The following is a 21,959-nucleotide window of genomic DNA, read 5'->3' on the forward strand; positions in this document are numbered from 1 at the left end:
AATAGTAAAGGGGACACACACACACACACACACACCTATATCCCAGGAGGCGAGGCTATTACTTTCAATCTCACTGCGTCCAATGAAGTACCAGACGCAGGCCATCCAGTGCGCCAGCAGGGCAAAGGTGGACATGAGCAGGGTGAGGACAACAGCGCTGTACTGTGAGTAACGGTCCAGTTTCTGCAGTAGCCGCAGAAGGCGCAGGAGGCGCACCGTCTTCAGCAGGTGAACACCAAAATTCTGGGAAAGCAATTAATTTCATGGCAAGAAAAAGAAAAAAGTTTGGAAATTAACAGTCATTTTGAACAAATGTATTTTTGTCATATGTTTTCCAGTGTTTAGTTATTATAATGTCAAATTTCCAAAAGGTATAATTAACTAATCAATTGCTATGTTGTTCATGCTCTTTTTTCTTTTGTTTTATTTAGTTCTAGATTTTGTTCCGCAAATATTCCTTTCCTAGTTAATTAGAAGAAGTACCTCTGGTTTCAATCCCATTCACTAAGATTTAATTCTCTGGATATCTGGGGATCAAGTCAAGGACTTTGATGGGACACAGTGTGTTGTGAGTGGTCCACATGTCTTCTGCAAACACCATAATCCTGTTATTTATAACGTGTTGAAAATGACTTTCAACAAGGGGTTCTGTTTCAGTTGAAGTAACGACACCAGTAAACATTACAAGATGACATGAACTCCCTTCATGACTTTGCCATTTCACCAAAGGTAAAATATAGGCTAAAAAGAGTCCTTTAAATTTTATGACCTGACCTAACTTGTGACCCCAGTGGGTCATGCCTTTTCCCTGCTTTTCATCGCAGTGATCTAAGTCACAGGCTTTGCGCAACACCATCTGACTAATCCACATGCCACTGGGAGCAAATTGCCCAAAGACTTTTCATTTATCAGCCTAATAAGCATTAACTTAAATGAGTTTCTTCTCAAAGCTTAGACTCACAGTTTTTTCTCTGTTAAATATCATTAACACGAACGCAAGAGAGAAAAAGACTGCAGTGTTATGAAGAAAATTGAATGGAGAGTTTCAATTGTTTTTGCTCTCTCTCTCTCTCTCTCTCTCTGTCTCTATCTCTAGCTCTGTTTGTGTGTGTGTTTGTCTAGGTGTGTGGTTTTTATGTTCATTTGCAGACTCTTTTCCAAATCTAATTGAACCACTGGTGAGCCAGAATGCTGCGCATAAAACAATGACATGTTTTCCTGCCAGCAGTGAACACACTCAGTCTTTATTTATATGGATATTTCTGTTGGTTAAAACATTTACTGCTCAAAAAATAAAAGGGAACACTTCAACGACACAATGTAACTCCGAGTCAATCACACTTATTTGAACTCAAACCGTCCACTTAGGAAGCAACACCGATTCATTTCGAGTTGTTTTAACGACATTACATCGAAGTTGGATCAGCCTGTGCTGTGTTTTACTACATTCATTTTGAATGTGACTCCAAATCCAGACATCCATGGGTTAATAAATTTGATTTCCATTGATCATTTTTGAGTGATTTTATTGTCAGCATATTCAACTATGTCAAGAACAAAGTATTTAATAATAGAATTTCATTCATTCAGATCGAGGATGTCTTTTTCTTTAGTGTTCCCTTTATTATTTTGAGCATTGTATTTCCTTTGTGTGTAAGTTTGTGACTGAGCGTGTGTGTACGTCAGGCTCACCACGCTGATATTGAAAGCATAGAGGAGGTCAAAGGGCAGGGCAGCAATCAGATCCACGAATAGCCAGGATGTGACGTAGTGAATGCAGATGGAGCGGGCGTCGTACACAACCTGACCCGATGTGCTCACGTAAGTGGTTCGGAAGTTTAGCACAATGTCTATAAACACAAAACATACAGGATGTCATCACTGTGGGGATCGTGCACATAATTTAAACAGACAGACGGTTTAATCCTATTAAACTCCCGTGATATTTAAAATGGTGGCAATAACTGAATGTCCACCTAAATCTAAACGTGGAGAAAATACAGATTCCTCCTTCCAAAAATGAGTGCCAGGATGACGTAATAATTGGTAGCGCTTTCTTCCTATTTCGCACCCATATGGCTGAGGATTAAGTTGCATGGATTTCTTCGTTGGACAATTATACCAGTTTCCCGAATGTCTCATTTAATTGCTTTGAGCAGAATAGCAAAACAGATTCCGGATTGAAAACTGTGAGCGTGGTTTTAAAAAGACTCCCACTAATCTTGTACATTCAATGGGTTTTGTGCCGCTGTTGTCACAACACAGACACTGAAACAATAGGATACAGCTCAGCAAAGACACCTGCATCTCTAAACAATTGCATCACGATCACCTTCTAAGCTTCTACCAGTAAAAGGTCTTCTGCAGTCATATTGCCTTGGCCGTGATTTTTATGCTGAAAATTCCACACGAGTGAAAGCATCACATCACTCTTATAGGAAATGTTTCCATTTCAGTTGATTTTATATGAAGAAAGAGAAATTCATAGTCAAGGGACAGTTCACTTGAGTAATTCAATCATTCTGGAACAGCGTTTTAACCCGAACATGTGGCGTATTGTTGATTAAATCCATTTGTCTGTCTTTATATGTAGAAAAGAAAGAGAGAAAGGAGAGAGCAAGTTGTGTGAGAGCAGATTTTTTTTTTTTTTTTTTTTATGAGCTTGAATTAGCATACAGCTCCACAGTATCAGGAATGGTTGAAGGCAGTGTGGGCTGTTGTGGCCAATTAGAGAAAGAAAAGACCTGATAGTTCAGAGAGGGCATCTAATGCTCTTAACAGATATTTGAATATTCAAGCTGTGTCAAAAAATATGATATTAAGCACTTCATAACATATTCATTTCTACATATAAATCTGTGATATTAATATTGATCATAGTGACACATGACTGCTTTCCCAGTCAGAGGGAACCGAGCCTTACCAATAATAAAGAGAATCTCCACCAGGATATCGCTTACACTTGGCGGGTTTCTTGCTCCTGAGCCTCCATCTTCTCGTATCTCCACTGCAGTGAAGCAGACATTATAAGGAACGGTGATGGCAACGTAGAAGGTCGCTAACAAAATCAGCCAATCCCAGCCAGCCTTGAATGCACCGTAGTGCAGGAGGATGAAACGGGACTTCTGGATGTCGGCCACCTTGTATTCTGGAACTGGATTAGCATTGGCTCCGAGAACACTCTAATTAGGGTTAATGGACAGATATACATGCACACTGTTAGTGCAGCCATTCAGCATATTAAGCATATACAGAATTTTCTTGCATTAAGTGGTGAGCAATCGATTAATCGTTATTTATCCCATTAGTTTTTTCTGTTATTATTTAGTAGCATTGCAGGGGAGTTAGTCATGGTTTAGGCTTATGTCACATGGCTATTTATTTTGTTATTATTTAGGCTATTTAGGCTATTTAGTTGCATTAATGCTACGACAAAAAAAACAAAAAAGAAAAAGACATTTAAAAATAATAAATTAATACATTTCCCTGGTTAATGTGGTTGTCTATACATATGGACCAAAATTGATATTAGGACAAGGTACATTATTTTGATTGTGGTCCATATGAACTGATTCAAAAGAAAACTAAAGGAAATCAATAAAGGGTGTGTTTTTTCTATGAACTAGGTATATTAAAAGTGAAAGCAGTTCTCTTTTCATGAAGTCATCGTGGAATGAGGTAGGGGCCAACAAAGCCCTATTACATGTACCCTGACACAAATGCCTTCCATATTTATCCATATTTTGAGTGCATGAGGTTAAAACAAATTTATGTTACAGTTAGCTGACGCAAGCCGGTGAAACATTTTGTCAGCCACACTGTGATTAGCCTGCTCCTAAATTAATCTGGCTGACTAATGTAAAGTTTTCATTGGCATATCTGCCCCCAGAGGTTTGGTGTCATTGAGATCACACTGGGAAGACAACTGGCAAGATTTGTTTTGTTACAGTTGCTGACTCAATAGTGTGAAATCATATCGTATATCACAATACGTAAATCAGTGGAGCTCATTTTTCATGTTGAGAGGTGGACAATTTTATTAGATTATGTGTTCTTTAGAGAATTCACGGGGCTGTTTTCAAAAATATCAGTAATTTGACAATTGGTCAAAAAACAGTTGGAAAAATAAACCCAAGACACAGCAAGATATTTTCTAAAAATGAGTGAGAATGTTAACATCAAAATATAGTAACGAGAAATTTTTGGCAAAGTTACAATTAATGCATTAATTATTTGAATAATTGCTGTTGAATTAATTAATTGCATTGTTAATTCATTCATGAAAACAGATATAGGGTTACCTTTGAAGTGCCTGATGTGTTGTATATAAATTCTAGCACAAGTTGAATGCAGAGGCATTTTTAAAACATAGTCTAATTAAAGTTATTATCATTATTCCTATATACATATCATATTCCATTGTTCTATTATTACATTATTAAAATATTACTAATTAATGACAGGTCAATATAAAAACAAGCTCAACCTGAATTTATTTACTGTTATGCAGTTGTCTTATTACAAATGTGGCACAACATTCTGATGTAATACATGAGAAATAGATGTAAATTCATCCAGCCCTCATCACAACAAACCCATCTCACATTGTTGATTTTCAGTTTACTCTTGGTCTTGTCCTGTTTTTGGAGGTGTCCGGAGAGCTGGTACAGGACGGCCCGGCTGCGGCGCCGCTCCATGTTGAAGCCCGGCGGACGGCTGATCTGGTGGATCTCCAGACAGGTTTCTTCATCTGGAAACAAAAGCACAAATGTAGGGCTAAATTATGTCAGGCAAGAAGCTATGAAGTCCAATAAAGTGTCATTACATTACATTACATTATAGTCATTTAGCAGACGCTTTTATCCGAAGCGACTTACAAAAATTCCAATACAATTTATCAGAGCAAAATGAAAAAAATGGTTGTTTAAATGCCATTTAATAACTTTCCAAGCAACAGAGCTGCATTTTATCTTACATAACTCAGAAAGTGTGACTGTCACACTTTTTTTTTTAACAGATAAATGAGAGTGAGGATCCGTTTAACAATAACGTCTATGCTTTTCACTGGCTGTTGATTCATTTTATGTTGCCACTTTTCCTCAGAGTTGCGAAAATTCCAAAGCTAAGAGGTCATGTAATATGGCACACTGCACCAGCTATAGGGTAGAATTAGGTTATAATAGTCACTTTTGCTATTTACTCCTGACAACTGCCCTGCTGAGTCAATACAACACGAGTTTGTTATGAGCTGTAAAGTTTATAATATCAGTGAATCTGCGTGCTAAACAGAAAACAGACCAGCATCTCTGCCGACAGCAAACATCCAGTGATGAAAAATTTAAAATCAAACCTTTGTTGTTGTACTCTTCCATTATTTAGCTGCTTAGGGGAGAGTGCTGACAGATTTACCTTCTACAACTTGACCTTGCTATAAAAGCAGCCGTGAAAAATATTAAATAAATGAATGGGTAAGCTAATTAATTCATTGTTCAGAACTAACAATCTATCATTCATTGTACAGTCTGCGGACACACATGGATACCTTGTATGTTTAAGTGCCTATTTTCCATGAAACTAGTTACGTCCAAAATTATCCACATCTCAGAGCTGCAGACCAAGTCAAGACTTCTGATTGGTCAAGAGACCCACTGAATAAGTTCGGTAAATTTGAAGATTTTGGGCTTTAAGGTTGATCAGATATTTCTGTTTTATAACCTATCTGTCTTTGAATTTCATATCTTGCCCTAGAAACACCATATTTAGTTGCCATAGTCAGTGGGAACTGTATATATAAGGGTAAAACTGACAGCAGTAAGACTACAAAAATAAATCAGTTTAATGTGGCTGACAAAGTATTTTATATTTTTAATATCATCCCCTCCTTAAAATGATCGCCTAAATCAGCTTTTTGCTGGAAACTTTTTCACGTTTTCAGAAAAGCCATATGTTGAAGAAGGACTTGATTTTTGACAAAAAAAATGACTTTTACAATGAGTTATTTTAACAAGGCGAGGATATATGAGATACTCTGAATTCAGTGACCACTGGTTCCCTTCACCAACTGCAAAGGTTTTTTCTTGATTATTTTTAGTCCATTCCGGTGACGATGCCGAAACACAGCCACTACAGACATCTTTCTTGACACATCAGTGTCGTTTGATACGCAAACATACCCACAAAAAGAAAGGGGGGGTTATTTACTAAATCCACAACATCCTCTGTCACATTGCCACTCCTGGCGACTGGTAGATTTGTGACCCAGCTGCAAAGCCTCTACAGATCATTTCATCTGACTTATCGGGGTAATTCGACAATGCCTATTTTACTCACCAGTGTCAGAATCGTTGTCATGGTCCTGGTCCTTATTTTCGGTGATGTCCTTATGTGAGACCAGGAACAGAACCACCTCGCTCTTCTCATTCTTTATTGGTACAATATCTAGCAGACACCAGAACTTGGAGCCTGATTGTAAGACAGAGATTTAAAGTTTATGATCCAAATAAAATCTCTTGGCAATGCGTATATTGAACCAAAATGAACACTACAACATCAGACGTCCAGTTTTACCGCTCTTTTTGTAAAGAATGATCTCGGTCTTGAACTCCCGACGTTCATCCAGAGCTTTCTGCATCTGGGAGGTGAGGCGATCGCTGGTCTCGCTTCCGTACAGGAAATGGCACATGCAACTCTTCTGCATCAGCTCACCGCGGGCGAAGCCGGTCAGCTCGCAGAAGCCATCGGAGCAGTACACGATGGGGTAGAGCGTTTGGACCTGGGCATTGCCCAGCACAAAGTTACTGTCTGCTGGGAGGAAAGGTTGGATGGAAAAAGAAGAGGAGAACAGGAAAGACACATCGCACAGAGCTGAGTAAAATAAACATATTTATTGAATATTTATAAATGGTGGTTTCTGTTTAGTTTAACAAAAGCTTTCGGATCCTGGAAGGAACCAATGGCAGCAGGGGCTGTGAGGCAGTGGTCGCTTCAAACCACCGCATCACTGTGTTATCCACTCATCTATTAATCTATTTCGAAAACAGATCTTGTCAAGGCACTGACATTGTAAATACCCTTCATCTATAAACACTTTGATTAGTGTTTTTAGTATAAATCACTCAGGAAGAAAATAGGATAAATCAATAAAGTTAAACTCATTTTTTTCCACGTTTAGTTGTGTGAAAGTTAGTCGCACCACGGCAGAGTATACAGTATGTGTGTGAATGAGAGGAACTCGGGTGGAACGGTGAGGCTACAGGGAGTGGAGATCAAGAAGTCGGTGGATTTCACGCTCTTGGGGTCAACAGCCCAGAGCAGTGGAGAGTGCGGAAAAGAGGTGAAGAGACGGGTTCAATCAGGTTGGAATGGGTGGAGAAAAGTGTCAGGGGCACTATGTGATAGAAGACTATCAGCCAGAATGAAAGGAAAGGTTTACAAGACAGTGGTGAAGCCAGTGATCCTTTATGGACTAGAAACAGTGACAGTGACAAAAAGACAGGAGGCAGAGCTGGAGGGCGCAGAGATGAAGATGCTAAGGTTCTCTTTGGGACTGACCAGGATGGATAGGATCAGGAATGAGTCTATCAGAGGAACAGCACATGTTAGATGTTTTGGAGAGAAGGTCAGAGAAGCCAGACGGAGATGGTTGGGTCATGTACAGAGGAGGGAGAGTGAATATATTGGTAGACGGATGCTGATATTTGAGCTGCCAGGCAGGAGGTCTCGAGGAAGACCAAGGAGAAGATGTATTGACGTAGAGAGAGAGGATATGAAGGTAACTGGTGTGAGAGAGGAGGATACAGAGAATAGGGTTTGATGGAGAAGGTTGATTCGCTGTGGCGACCCCTGAAGGGAAAAGCCGAAAGAAGAAGAAGTGTGATTTTCAATGCCCTGAATCAGTTTGTAAATATTTAACGCAACATAATCAGAGACCCGAGGATGAATGAAGTTAACTGGGAGTAGCAGAATCACAGAATAAATAATTTGTACACAACACAATGATATTTTGCTCGGTATACGCACATGGATGCAGGGGATAGCTAGCAGGTTGTAATGTCACTGGTTTTGTTCTATGAGTGCGAAACAAACCACAACAGCTGAGACTTGTCATCACAATCATAGCGAAATAAATATTCAAACCGCGCCGCACTGAGAGCCTCGCAGCCATTTTGTAAGTTTTCCACATACATGCACTCAGCATGCTTTACTAAGTCACAGCGCTAAGATTACATTAAGTTGTTTTGTTCATTTAAAGACAACGTGATTTAAAATGGTAACACCATGTGTGCTGTTGCAGAGCACAGAAACGTTTCTCCCATGCAAGAATTTAACCTCATGTGGGTTTTCAATTAACTTCATATCATTTCCCTGTTATTATTCACTAGGAGTAATCTTTTCTTTTTTTTTGGCTCATCTTTTACCGCCTCATCCCATCCCACTCTCTGAGGCATCTTTAACAGCTTTTTTTTCTTTTTTTTCTGTCAGACATTGCATGAAATTGGGCTTCACAAATAAACTATTTGTACAGCTCATTGCCCTCAGATTGCATGCCTATAAATTGAGCCGCAGTGACAGTTTTTCTTTATGCTCAAGGCCTCGGGCAAGTACTTAACGCTGGTTGTAAGAATTATCATTGCAGAAGAGAAATTGAATGAAGGGCAAATGTTTTGTCAATGTAGCCATGACAATACTTTCATCACATCATATACAAGTGGAAAGGAAATGACAGACATGTTGAAGCAGCAAATTATTTCTGTTATTGCAGCTCAGTTTATGTTTGAAGTCATGAAATTGAATGGCACATGATGCATTTATGACTCCTATAGTTTTCAGTGTGGAGGCACTGGGGGAGATGGTTTGCCTCACACACCTGAATCGCATTGGGCCGATTGGTGGGTGGGGTTGAATTTCCATTTAGGTGTTCAAGGTTTGATGTCGAGTTCTGTTTTGGTTGGAAGTGCTTTAACAAACATGAGACTCAATGCTTTGACATTTTCATTTGGTACAAATGACATGGCAGCCATGCAGTTTCGAACATTTTCCCCTACAATTTTTGTAACCGTGGTCAAACAGCCGGACTTTTGGCAGCATGATCTGGCCCTGTGGTTTCACAGTTCAACCTTCCAAGAAATCACAGTGGACAAAGGTAAATACTACCGTATGGTTGCACCGCTAGATTCCTCTGCCACCTCTGCTCAGCTAAGGTGGCATTTTGTTTCTCTTCTTGCACCTTTTCCTGCAACAGCTCTAACTTCATCCAATGCTCACAGCCCTTGCATGCTTGTTGAATTTACTGACTAAAGACTTTTTGGGGTTGGCGGAGGAAGCCGACAGGACCGTGTTGACAAGCTACATGTACAATGCATGTGCAATGTACAGACTGGATGGTTTGGTCATGTAAAGAGGAGGGATAGTGAATATATTGGTAGATGGATGCTGGAATTGGAGCTGACAGGCAGGAGGTCTTAAGGAAGACCAAAAAGAAGATTTATGGACACTGTGAGAGAGGAGGATACAGAGAATAGGGTTCGATGGAGAAGGTGGATTTGCTGTGGTGACCCCTGAAGGGAAAAGCCAAAAGGAGAAGAAGATGATGACACATAGACTTTTGATATGTGGCCTGCAAAATGAGGCTGATTTTCTCACTTGAGTGCTGGTCAACTCTGTGCACCTGGGAGTTGACTGTTGCCCTGGCAGTGGACCAGCTCCACAGTTCCAAGAATTTAGGGCTGCCGCAACTGCTACCTGACTGCAGAGAGTGCCAGTCCAAGTCATCTGGGACAGTGGTAGGGGGCTAGTCTGGCCTTGTCTCTGTAAGAACATCAAAAGCTGGGTGGCTTCCCATGTCAGGTGTCAGTGTGCTACTGTGCTACATAAGGACCCCTTGTTTCCGAGAGACAGTTTGACTGTCAGTGTGGACCTGTTTGGCCCCCCCTCCCCTCCTTCAGGGGTTCCGCCTTCCTCTTCAGCATGATGGATCGGACCACCACATGGCCCGAAGCTGTACCCCTGTCCTCCGCCACCATTGTGGTGGTGGCCTGGTTGTTAATATCCAATTGGGCTACTTTGGTTTCACACTCATCTGACTTCCAACAGGGGTCCCCAAGTCACCTTGGGACTGGGGACTGAATGGTAAAGAGCCTGGGGGTGCAACTCAATCGCACTATGGCATACAACCCACAGGCCAAGGGGTTAAATGAATGTTTACACTGCACCACGAGTACTGCTCGCCAGGCGGGTCTAACCAATAGCAACTGGCTTTTGTTGGTCCCTTGCTCTGCTCCTAAGGGGTATCTGCTTTCCTCTGCAGCCAATGTTGTCTTTGGCCAGCCTCTTAGGGATCTCAGGGAGTTTCATCCCGATTCCTCAACCCTTGGCCACCTGTGTGCAACACTTGTTTGTTTAATTTTAATGATGTCGACAAAAACGTCTTTCCAGACATGAAAATAAGTCCCAGCAATGTCTCAAAACAAATAAGTCAGAATTTCTGCAAAATAAGGAATTTAAAATATCACTCCACAGTACTATCCTGTGTTCCTTAACTGCTCATGTAACACATTTATAAGAACAAAAATTAAACCATAGATAGTAAGGAGAGCAGATGGGTTATGCCACCAAAATGAAAAATTGAGCAATTTGAAAGATTAATGGAGACTCATGAATAGTGTGAAAATATTCCAAGTCATAATTGGATAAGGCAGTGGGAAGACAACTTTTCAAAGTAGTCCAGTAGTTACAGACACCAGTGCTTTGACAAATGGTTGGATATTCTTTGTAATCAGGACAGTGTTGAATAATTCATGATGAAATGTGTTATGTATGACAGGTGACTTTGCACAAGTGGCTCACAAAAAGGCAACACCTGCTAAGAAGAACGTGAGCAATTTCTGACAAGGGAGCAGGAGAGCACATGATTGAATGAGGACAGACGGAAAGAGCAAGAAATAAATTACCAATGGTTGTCTATATATGGTGGGGATAATAATCTTTAATAATTTATCAATTGATAAGGTACTGATGTCCAATCCAAATGCTGGCTGCAATGATAATTATAGCAGAGAACCGTAGAGTACCTTTTGGTCCCCAAGTTGTAATATATTATAACAATGTCCTTTAATATACCATTTGTTTAAAGGGGTACATTTTCTTATTAAATCTGGGGTAGGCTGCAGTACATAACCGTCTCAACAATTTGAATAACTTGCATGCTTCATTAACAGAATAACTCATCAGTATTTCTCATAATCCCTCCCATCAGATATTTTTTTTCTGTCAATAAAAGAGGCTTGAATCTATGGTAAAAGGTAATTAGAGCATTTCATGGGTGTATTTTTGTTACCAGGACACTTCTAAGTGACAATAATAGGCCCTTTTTAAAAGTTTGAAACATACAAGTGGCTGCATTCAATTTAATCGAGTTGCAACACCGAATGGGATGTAATATGATGATATGCTTTCGAATGACAATTTATTATATGAAGCTATTGTTCAGTACGTTTTTCTCAACCTTGCACTGTGAAGTCTGCAGTGAAAAGGGCAATGCTTGTGCGCAAAAAGACCAAGCTAACCATGCAATAAATGAACAGGGGATTATCTATGTATTTATGCTGTTTTTTTTTTTTTTTTTTTAATTGACTGTGTCTTTGCGCATTTGTGTCCCACTCTTGACCCTTCTCAATGTACAGCACTTTGGTGGAAGATGCTCTCTTAATCCATATCTCATTATCATTTGATCGTTCCAGCTCCTTGTCTGTTTCTCCTACAGGACACAAAAAAGCAAAAATAAAACACCAGGATGTGAAGCATGGTCACTCCTAACCTTTTCAGATTCAGCAGGTGTGTTAAAATGAGGTTGCTGTCATGGAGTCTGCTCATTCGAGCGTTCCTGAAGATGCGGGACAGCAGGAAGTATGTCTGAGTATATAAACAAGGGAATGACTCAGCTGGACATTCTAAGGACTGTGACAGAATATAATAGGATTGGATGAATCACATCCCACTCTCCCCCCAAAACACTCTTGCACTTTCCTCAGGATTAAATGGTAGAACGTAGGAATGCATCAAGAGATGCGAGCCCATTTTGGAAAATTGCACTGTTCTCCATCTGACCCATTACTCTATAGCCCAGCTAAATGTAATCTTAAGCGCTGACCTTTATGGACTTTAGAGATTGTTTTAAAATGCCCTTCAAATTCCATTTGATGTTTAAACAGGCTCTACTTTTCTGCCAGTATTGTTCATTTTCAAACCAGATGGACGGAACACTCAACAGAAGGAATGAGGTCTAGGTCAGGTGAGCTGCAGGCAGGTGTTTAGCTTTATCCCGTCATGTTTCGAGGCGATAACCTTCAGTGTTGAAAATTCTGACTGGTTCTGTGTTTTTCCTGTATTACTTTAGGCAAAACTAAAATATAATTATGTTAGAATTTCTTTTTTTTACTTAATATAATGTATACATTTTTGTATTCGATCTAAATGTTTACTGTCAACAAGAATGGTTCTTCAAATTTGTTTGTAAAGAAAAGCTAATTTTGAGTTTTTGTGAGATAGAATAAGACAATGGCAATGCTGTATTCCCAATAAGAATACATAAGTTATTGTTATCGCCTTTTAAAATATTAAATGTGTGGCCTTGTGCGTTTACAATCAAGCTTTGGCAATGTAGCACCGAGCGCTATGTATCACATCAAATATCAACATCTTTTGACCTTAATGTAAGGCTTTTGCTTCCTCCACCTGCGCTGTGACATTAGCGTGTAAAATATACCATGGTCAGCTCATGCGATCATGACCATTTCACCCTAGAGACGTGAGCTGGTTACTGAGAAAAAGCCCCCGTGCCGCATCATTCTCCTCCTCCTCCAGCCTTGTGCTGCGAGCCCTACTTTCTTGTCTTTGACTCCATGACTGTGGTCTCCCCCGGCACAGAGCAGGCTGTCATTCCCACTGTGAGCCAGGTATAATAACCTGTGAGATGAACTACAAACCCTCTCACATTTAGACCCCAGGCTGCTGTGGGGAAGCCTGATAACACGGAAAACCAGATCCCAGCACAATACGCTCAGACAAGAACATGGAAACAGGCAGGCGCACATGAACACCCACATGCACGCACACACACACACACACAGAGGTTTAATATGTGAACTGCACTCCACAGACTCTCACTGTTATACAGCTATTGAATCTTTTAGAAAAAGTTTGATCAAATATTCTACAAGATTGTGTTCTGTTATCACATTATGTATATATATATAATGAAGTTTGTTTAACAACTAAATTGAATTTTTTTTTCATATAAACAATAGTCCCATTGCACCACTCATAACAAATGTTTAGCATTTACAGGTCATTAGTCTCAGCATCAGCAAAGAGGATAAAAACATCACAGTCATATTATATTGCACATTAAATTTGCAATGAATAAATAAGAAGTATTTCTTAGACATGTTTGGGTGGGAAAATACATCAATTGGAAATTCTGATTGGTTTCTGTCATGACTTAACAAAACGCAAAAAACAGGGATGAACACATACACATATGATTGTCGAGCACGGGATTGTTGAACAGCTCTATAATGTCTTTCATGAATCCCAAGTGAAAGCATGTTTTTATGCTGTAACGTACACACATACTATAAATCGGCCTTTTTAAAGCAAATGCAGGAACTGAGGAGATGCCATCATTGTGTGGTCGGAAAACACCAAACTTACAAAAGTAAAGTTATAAAGAGGATCTGCTAAGAAATTTGAAATGTAATCTTTGTAATTCACACTCACAAAATTCAATCTCATAATTTCAATCAGCATAGAAATTATATATATGATGGGCTCAAAAAGGGGAAACCGGAAAAACCTAGAGAGAACCCTCGGGGAACGTGAAAAGTCCACATAAGCAGCCAACAGATTCAACCATGAGGTCTTATTACGGTGTAGCCCCAGTGCTGACCACTATACTGCTTTTCTGCACATTGTCATAAATTAATAATGGAAAAACACAGTAAGGCTGGAAATGAGATAACATAAAGAGGATTAATGCACATGAGTACCAGTTAAAGAAGACCAAACATAAAAAAATACTAATAATGATTATCGAAAATTATGAAATATTAAAGCAGAGGAAATGTAAGGAAACAGAACTGATTGGGAAAAAAAATGTTGGCATACCGGAGTAAAAAGGAAATGAATAAAATATGTATCATATAGAAAAATAAAGAGCCCTGGGGTTTCCAGGAAAGCTGTTCCCGCACAGTTGCAGTTATCAGAGTAACATTAGTTAAATAGACAGCAGCGTCTGAAAATCTCCTGTGTGTTTCACTGATCATTCATAATTATTTGAATAGTTAGTGGAGACACACAACACACTTGTTGTACATGTACGCTTCATGTTTTGTCAGTAAGAGGTTGCAGTATAACGACAATGATAAAGGTTGTAAGTGTGAGCACTGGTATTTGTTTATAGTTCTTGCATTATAATAGTAATTTATCGGTTAAATCTCAATTGATATATGGAGGCAGAAAGTACATCATTTGCTTGATAAAGTCTTTTTTTTAACTATAAATTTTAAAAATGCTGAATTTCCTGGTGAGAAATAAAATTTCACACCATTTACATCCAACAAATGAAATATCACACCATTTACACCAAACACCCAAACTGTTTGATGTCTAACCCTTTTGCCACCATACCTCGAGATAAATGTTATGACTTCGGTATTGTTGGACAGTTCACGCTAGCACGGCACAAATACGTTTTCCTACACTGCTGTATGATTATATCCTGAAAGGTTGAAGTTGTTCTAACACTTTGCATATGGATGCAATTAGAATGCAGTCACTCGGGGATAAAAATCTAATTACTCCCCATACGTTAGGAAGAACATCACCTGAAACTTCATTAAAAGTTGGACATTTAAATATCCTCTTTTGAAAGTTTGGATCAGAGAAGCCTTTTACAGAAATTTGCTTCATAAGTGAGGAGTCCGAGCGTGATGTTTTTTTTGGCGGCATCAAATGGCGCCGTCATTGTGGTCTCTGTACATACAGATGTTTGGTCAGAGAGGCCTTTTTCCGAATTCCTACATAGTGTTTTAACCAGGATCTCAGCTTGAGAAACTCTCACAAATCACAAATTATATTATCTTGCAAAATGTTTTCCAACAGGAACGTCTACCCTGTTCATCTCTTTGTATCCAGCTGGGGCTGCAGAGGCTGCATTGCAGTCAGATCAATGGTAGTGCAGTACACGCACATACACAAAATATTATTAAAGTCAATTAAGCTACTCTCAAGGTTATTATAATTGCTGAATTTGCCTGTTTTTTATCTTACTATAATAATAATGATTTAACAATAATATCTGAAAGAGGCGTATCAAAAACCTACTATTATTTAAATGTTTTATCAAGATGTTTTGTTATTTTGTCAATCGAATAAAGACCGAACTTTCATTCAAATACTTCAGAATGAATGAACGGCGTGCCATCATATTGCCATATTGTTATGATTGTGAAGTATTGTATGATGTGTATTTTATTCTGACCATATTGATATTGATCTTTTGCTTCACAAAATGCTCAACATCAATCTCCGTATACCACAAAACTGCTCTAAAAGTCTAAAAGATAAATCTAAATATACCCTTTTATTGATATTATCCTCCTTTTCCTTCTTTTTTTTCACTCTAATAAATTCCATTCCATTTATCTTCTTGCCTAAGATGTATTCCATTTGAGATGCAGTTCATTGTTTTTTTAATTCTTTTATACTTTTACTTAATTATTCCTTTAACTATAACCCATTTGGATTATTGCATGTCATCATTTTAGCTTTGCTGTGCCTTACTCCTCACCATGTCTCACTTCTCTTTGGCCTGATTTTTTTTTTTTTTTTGGACTCTTGCTTTGTCTTTTAAAGTGCTTTTTTTTTTTTAAATTGCTGCAACTTAATGAGATTCTTTATTTCTAGGGCATGAAACAAAGCTTCAGTAATCACACAAAATATTTGAGAGGTGGGGATACAGATATTTGCGCAAAATTATAGGTCAAATACATTTTTCTGCTGCTGTTTGGCTCAAGAAAGACATATAACTGTTTCTGTTTGCTATTTTCAAATGGGCATGCTGCGAGGGCACAGCTGAGAAGCTGATGTGGTCTGGATCCAGTTTTATCATTGCTGGGGGCAATGTGAGATTCATTAAGTGGGTAAAGTCCCTTCTCAGCCGTCTGTCCTGATGGCTCTCCTTCAGCCAGAGAGCGAGTAAAGTCATCAGTTCAGGAAGTAAGATTGACATCTTCCACCAATCTCAAATGAACAGTAGAACTAACTTCTGTGAGCATTACATGGAAAATTATTGGGTTACAGCTATCTGATGAAATATTGCCCATAGCGGGCGAGGGCGGGAGATACGTAAACAGATATCCCCTGAGCATTATTTCACGCTGGAGATTATTCCAGAGCTGTTAGCGTTCGGCACATGGGAGCAGAAATACCCTCTAAATACAGGTTGTCATTCCAGCAAATAGACACGCATCCGTTGCCGTTTATCCTTATTCCGTTATGTAACTCTGTCAGCTGCATGTTGATAGACCGTAGATTTCCAACTGACTATTTCAGACTAATTCGCGGATCAATTGCAGAGTTCTGCAGTGAATTAGTGTGAAAACGTGTGAGTAGTAATTCAAGGTTTGAGATAATCTATTTGATATTGACATAATGTGATGAACTTCCTGTTTTGTGTGACTGGTCTGTTCTCTTGGCTCCTGGGAGTTTACTCACGTGCAGCCTGAAGAAATGGGGTTGCCCTCAGCTGATGGAATGATGTGAAATGTTCATAGAAATATCTAGCGGATGTTTGATATATAAATTCAGCAATTTTACAATATTCAAAATTGCCTTTGCAATATCAATATGCGTGTAAAATCACACATCATTAAAGGTAATTTCCTCTATCGTTTAAACAAAACTTTCTATATGCGCCACTGGTTCATCTGATACATATATTTCAGGTAATAGTTTCAAAATGTTAATGTTAATTAACTTCTCAGTTTAACAATGAAACCTTTTTTTCTGGATATTTTGGGCCCTGTTTGTAGCAAATTGATTATTCTTTACATTATTATAATTATTAATAATATTATTATTTAGCTTCTTTACAGGTAATTTCATGTTGACTGATGTCCTCGGGGAAGAATTCAATTTAACCCAAATTATCATTTGTATCTGGTGGATTCCCCTAATATTGTCTCGAAAACTCACCACCATTTTTCATTTTCCTAAATCTAGACATCTTAAAGATTTTATAAGTACTACTGTATTACTAAACCACAGGTGGTTGGTACTATACTTCATGTTTTGGAACTCTTATGGAAGATCAATAAAATTCAGTGGAAAAGTATTTTATTTGGACACGATTTCAAATTTGCATTTTGACCTTTTTCCGCAGGATCGAGTGATGCAGCATTTGGAATTAACAGCCGACAAAGATATTCACTCTTTCTGGCTCTGACGTGCGCTCGAGGTGTATTTGAGGAAGCAATTATGAGAGGTAAAACCCTAAAGTTTTAGGAAAGTTTCTCCAAAATGTAGAAGCCAGAGAGGGAGGAACAGCAACAAGGCGACAAAGAAATTCAGTAACATGATCAGAGACAAGGCGATTTTGAAATATTTGTGATGTGCCATTTCTTAATTAAAAACATAGGAACATGTGTATTGGTCCATTCGATGATGCTATGTCAAAAATAAATGAGAAATTTGCCACAAATGCAACAATAAACTAATCATGAATTATTAAAATGAAGGAAATTATAAATAAAATTCAGCCAATATATTCCTTAAAATCGCAGAAAAACAATAATGAAACCAAATGGGGAAAAAAAAAAATAATAAAAAATAAACAACTTTGAAAGAACGCTTCGCCACTCTCTTCATCTGCACATGTACAGATTACGTGTACAGATGAGGGCCTTTTCAAATTCAGTCACTATCAGGCAATCGCACTGAAGTAATCTGGGTCTGCCTTCAGATGTAATATATGGATAATAAATGAAGAGTTAGGTTGTAACTGGCAGGTTAAAGTTGCACTTATAAGGTTTGTACATGGAAAACGTGCAAATATAATGATCCAGGAGCAGCCAGCGAACTCTACAGACACCAGTCCAAAAAACAACTGCCCATAGCAGAAAGCAGGACTTAAGGGGCCGCCACTTTCTTTTTCTGCCCTGCCCTTTGGTTATTCTGGTCATGACGTGAAGTATCTTTGCAGAATCTGCAGAGTCTGCACACACACACACACACACACACACACACACACACACACACACACACACACACACACACACACACACTACACAACTATTAATAACTAAAATAGAGCCCTGTCAATTGACTGACGGCCCTCGGTGGCATAAAACTGGCAAGGAAGCAAAAAAAAGAAGCTTTTGAAATGGTAATTAATGCACTGACTCACAGCATTAATTTGCACTGTACATCCGGTGGCTCGACACAACACACACACACGCACACACAAACACACACGCACATTGGATTTGCATCAAAAGAAGCAGTTTTCGAATTGTCATAAAATAGTTCCTGGAAAGTCTAATTCATCTCTCCCACTGGGGATCCTATAGTGAAGATTTTAGCAACCTGAGTGTGTTGGACATCAGTGTGTGCATGCATGTGTGTGAAAATGTGTGCGTGTGTGTGCTTTCATTCATCATAATTCATTCACCATTAATGGCGCATCTCTGACGCCTGTGGTTCACAACATTTGGATGGGTTCTTCAAATTATTGTGGATCAACTGGATGTTAAGGTTGGAAAATTAAACTGCTCAAGTGAGATATTAATATCTAAAGTAGGATAGGGAAACTCGCACTTACGGGTGCCGTCGAAACGCGTGGCTATGGTGTCCAGGAAGGTGTTCTGAGGCGCGATCAGACCCCGCATCACGGGCATCCGCGACCGCGTCGAGCCGCGTCTTTCTCGGCGCTCCGAGCCATGGCTCTCATTGGTGGTCACGAAACCCGGGAGGAACCGGGACGAGTTCCCCGGCGCGCCTCCTAATCCCTGGAGGAGGGCGCCGAGCCGAGACAGTCGGGACTCCAGGGCTGGGAGTGGTGGCAGAGGGAGAGGAGAGGAGAGGAGAGGAGCGTCCCGGTGGCTGCAGGGCGCGGGAGGATGCGGCCGGATGCGTCGAGGATGGCTCACATTTACGCACGGCTTTGCTGCGACGCAGAGCTTCCTTCCTCGTCCCCTCCCCTCGTTTCCTCCCGTACACTAACTCTGTCTGTCTCTCCACATCCCCTTGCATCCCCTTCCACAGAGCCCCCTTCCCCCCATCCTCATCCCCTCTCCGCCTCCCCAGCTCATTGAATTTCCATCAGTCCCTCATCCTTTTTGAAGTTCAGATGAATGGGTGTTAGAAGCGGGCAAGTAAAAGTCTTTTTTTTTGTCATTTCTTTCTCGCTTTTGCCCGGGTTTCACACTCTGTGCGGCACGTTTCACACTCGAAGCTGTGGAATCTGCCATTTCCAGGGAAAAAAAAAAAAAAAGAATAAAAACAACAACCAAAAACATGAATAATTAACTGACAGGATGGACAAAAGAGTGGAACGGTTTCTGGAATTTTAATGAAAACTGCTGCGTGAAATAGCTGATAATAAAATTTGTGTGTGTGTGTGCGCGCATATGTGTGTGTGTCAAGGGGATGTACTCCTAATAAATTCTTTAACATAGATCCTAACACACATGCTTTTGGTATTTCTCCATGAATGACTGCGTGGAAACATTTTTTCTTCTGCTGACACTGTGCGTTTCTTACATTTACTACAATAGTGAGGCACAATATTTCTGTATTTCTCGGTAGAAAATGCAAATCAATTTCAAATTTGTACTGTAAGGTAGAAAAAAAATCCAATCTAAAACTCCAGGAATAGGACATATTCATTTATGGGCATTGTCTTGCAGCTTAGTCCAAAAACTATAAATAAAAAAAAGTGTGATTTAAGATATTTGTCATTGAAGGAAACAGAGGCATTGAGGAAAAAAACAAGAAGCGGAAATGGAGGGAGATGTCAAGATGACAGGACAGGATAGGATCAGGGATGAGTGCATCAGACGGACAGTACATGTTATATGTTTTGGGGTTAAAGTCAGACTGAGATGGTTTTGTACATTTGCACAGGAGGGAAAGGGAATAAATTAGTAGATGGCTGTTGAGGTTGGAACTGCCAGGCGGGAGGTCTGGAGGATGACCAAAGGGGAGATTTATGGGCAGGGTGAAAGAGGACATGAAGTTAGTCAGTGTGAAAGAAAAGGATACAAAGACTAGGATTTGATGGGAGAAGCTGATTCGCCATGGCGACCCCTGAAGGGAGCAGGCGGGAAGAAAGGAAAGAAGTAGTCTCTCTCTGAGATAATGCTTCGCTTTCCTTGTGCTGTTTTGGTGTCATATTAAGAGCTGAGAGCAGATGGGGGAAGCCTGTAGAGCAGAGCTGGTAAAATAAAAGATAAATAAAAAGGATCAATGATCCACTTCTGCTGTCACCTGGAAACATTTATGATGATGCTGAAATAGGAATATGTTGGAGGGAAGTGAAACATGTTGTTGTGAATCAAAAAAGTAAATTATCCACTTTAAATGTTTGCGTATAAAAGGCTATAAGATGACAATTTTGGAAAATATATACTATATGGCCAAAAGTGTTCGCTCAGCCATTCAAAGAATCAATCAGCTTATATTCCACAATCAGGTGTATTATAAAAACATGGAAGTGTTTGGGAACAATAGAAACTCTGCCATGAAGCGGTTTGTCATGTAAACTGGCGGCTGCTGAGGTGTATAGTGCAAAGAAGTTACCAACTTTCTGCAAAGTCAATCACTATAGACCTCCAAACGTCATTTGGCCTTCAGCTCAGCTCAGCTCAGCTCAAGGTCTGTGTGCAGAGAGCTTCATAGAATGGGTTTCCACGGCCGAGCAGCTGCATCCAAGACACACATCACCAAGTGCAATGCAAAGCACTGGATGCAGTGGTGTAAAGCGCGCCGCCACTGGACTCTAGAGCAGCGGAGATGCGTTCTCCTTCTGGAGAACGGTACTTGTCGAGCTGCACTGAGCCAAGTGTGAAGTTTGTTGGAGGGGGAATTATGGTGTGGGGTTGTTTCTTAGGAGTTGGGCTTGGCCCCCGAGTTCCAATGAAAGGAACTCTGAAAGCTTCAGCATACCAAGATATTTTGGACAATTCCATGCTCCCAACTTTGTAGCAACAATTTGGAGCTAGCGCCTTCCTTTTCCAACATGACTGTGCACCAGTGCACAAAGCAAAGTCTATAAAGACATGGATTATGGAGTCCGGTGTGGGTGAACTTGGCTGGCCGGCAAAGAGTCCTGAACTCAACTAGATGGAACATCTCCGGGGGGAAATAGAGCGGAGACTGTGAGCCAGGGCTTCTTGTCCAACATCAGTCACAAATGTGCTTCTGGAAGAACAGTCAAAAATTCCCATAATCACACTCCTGAACCTTGAGGACAGCCTTACCAGAAGAGTTGAATCTGCAATATATATATATATATATACACACACACATATATATATATATATATGTATATGTGTGTGTGCATATATATATATATATATATACACACACACACACACACACACACACACACACACACACACACACACACACACACACACACACACATATATATATATATATATATATATATATATATATATATACATATACATATATATATATATATATATATATGTTGTAAGCAAATACTTTTGGCCATATAGTGTACCTTCTGTCATCAGTCATGGTAGTGGCCCCTGATGAGGAGGGCATAAATGAGTCAACAGTGCCATCTACTGATTTATTGGCTGTATCGCCGTAATAAAAGTGAAATTTAAATGCAGCTTTGCAGTGAGTGAAATGAATGAGGAGAAAATTGCCTC

The 21,959-nt window shown here is 39.7% G+C and overlaps 1 protein-coding gene across 1 annotated transcript in view; it reads right to left on the bottom strand.

Moving 5' to 3' along the window:
- Window positions 1-19,189, bottom strand: part of LOC147233431 (voltage-gated delayed rectifier potassium channel KCNH8-like) — a 35,509-nt gene extending 16,320 nt beyond the window's left edge. The window contains exons 1-7 of the mRNA XM_086147486.1: window positions 18,878-19,189; window positions 6,568-6,801; window positions 6,331-6,462; window positions 4,605-4,750; window positions 2,924-3,182; window positions 1,693-1,850; window positions 36-243 (exon numbers count right to left, since the gene is read on the bottom strand). Coding sequence (XP_086003612.1) covers window positions 36-243; window positions 1,693-1,850; window positions 2,924-3,182; window positions 4,605-4,750; window positions 6,331-6,462; window positions 6,568-6,801; window positions 18,878-18,953 — 1,213 coding nt within the window. The 5' untranslated portion in view covers window positions 18,954-19,189. The remainder of the gene's footprint in view (window positions 1-35; window positions 244-1,692; window positions 1,851-2,923; window positions 3,183-4,604; window positions 4,751-6,330; window positions 6,463-6,567; window positions 6,802-18,877) is intronic.
- Between the last annotated feature and the right edge of the window lie 2,770 nt (window positions 19,190-21,959).

Source organism: Fistularia commersonii, chromosome 6 (genome assembly GCF_037954325.1).
Source record: "Fistularia commersonii isolate RoL2024-O1a breed Wild chromosome 6, RoL_Fcom_v1.0, whole genome shotgun sequence".
In the NCBI taxonomy this organism is placed as follows: Eukaryota; Metazoa; Chordata; class Actinopteri; order Syngnathiformes; family Fistulariidae; genus Fistularia; species Fistularia commersonii.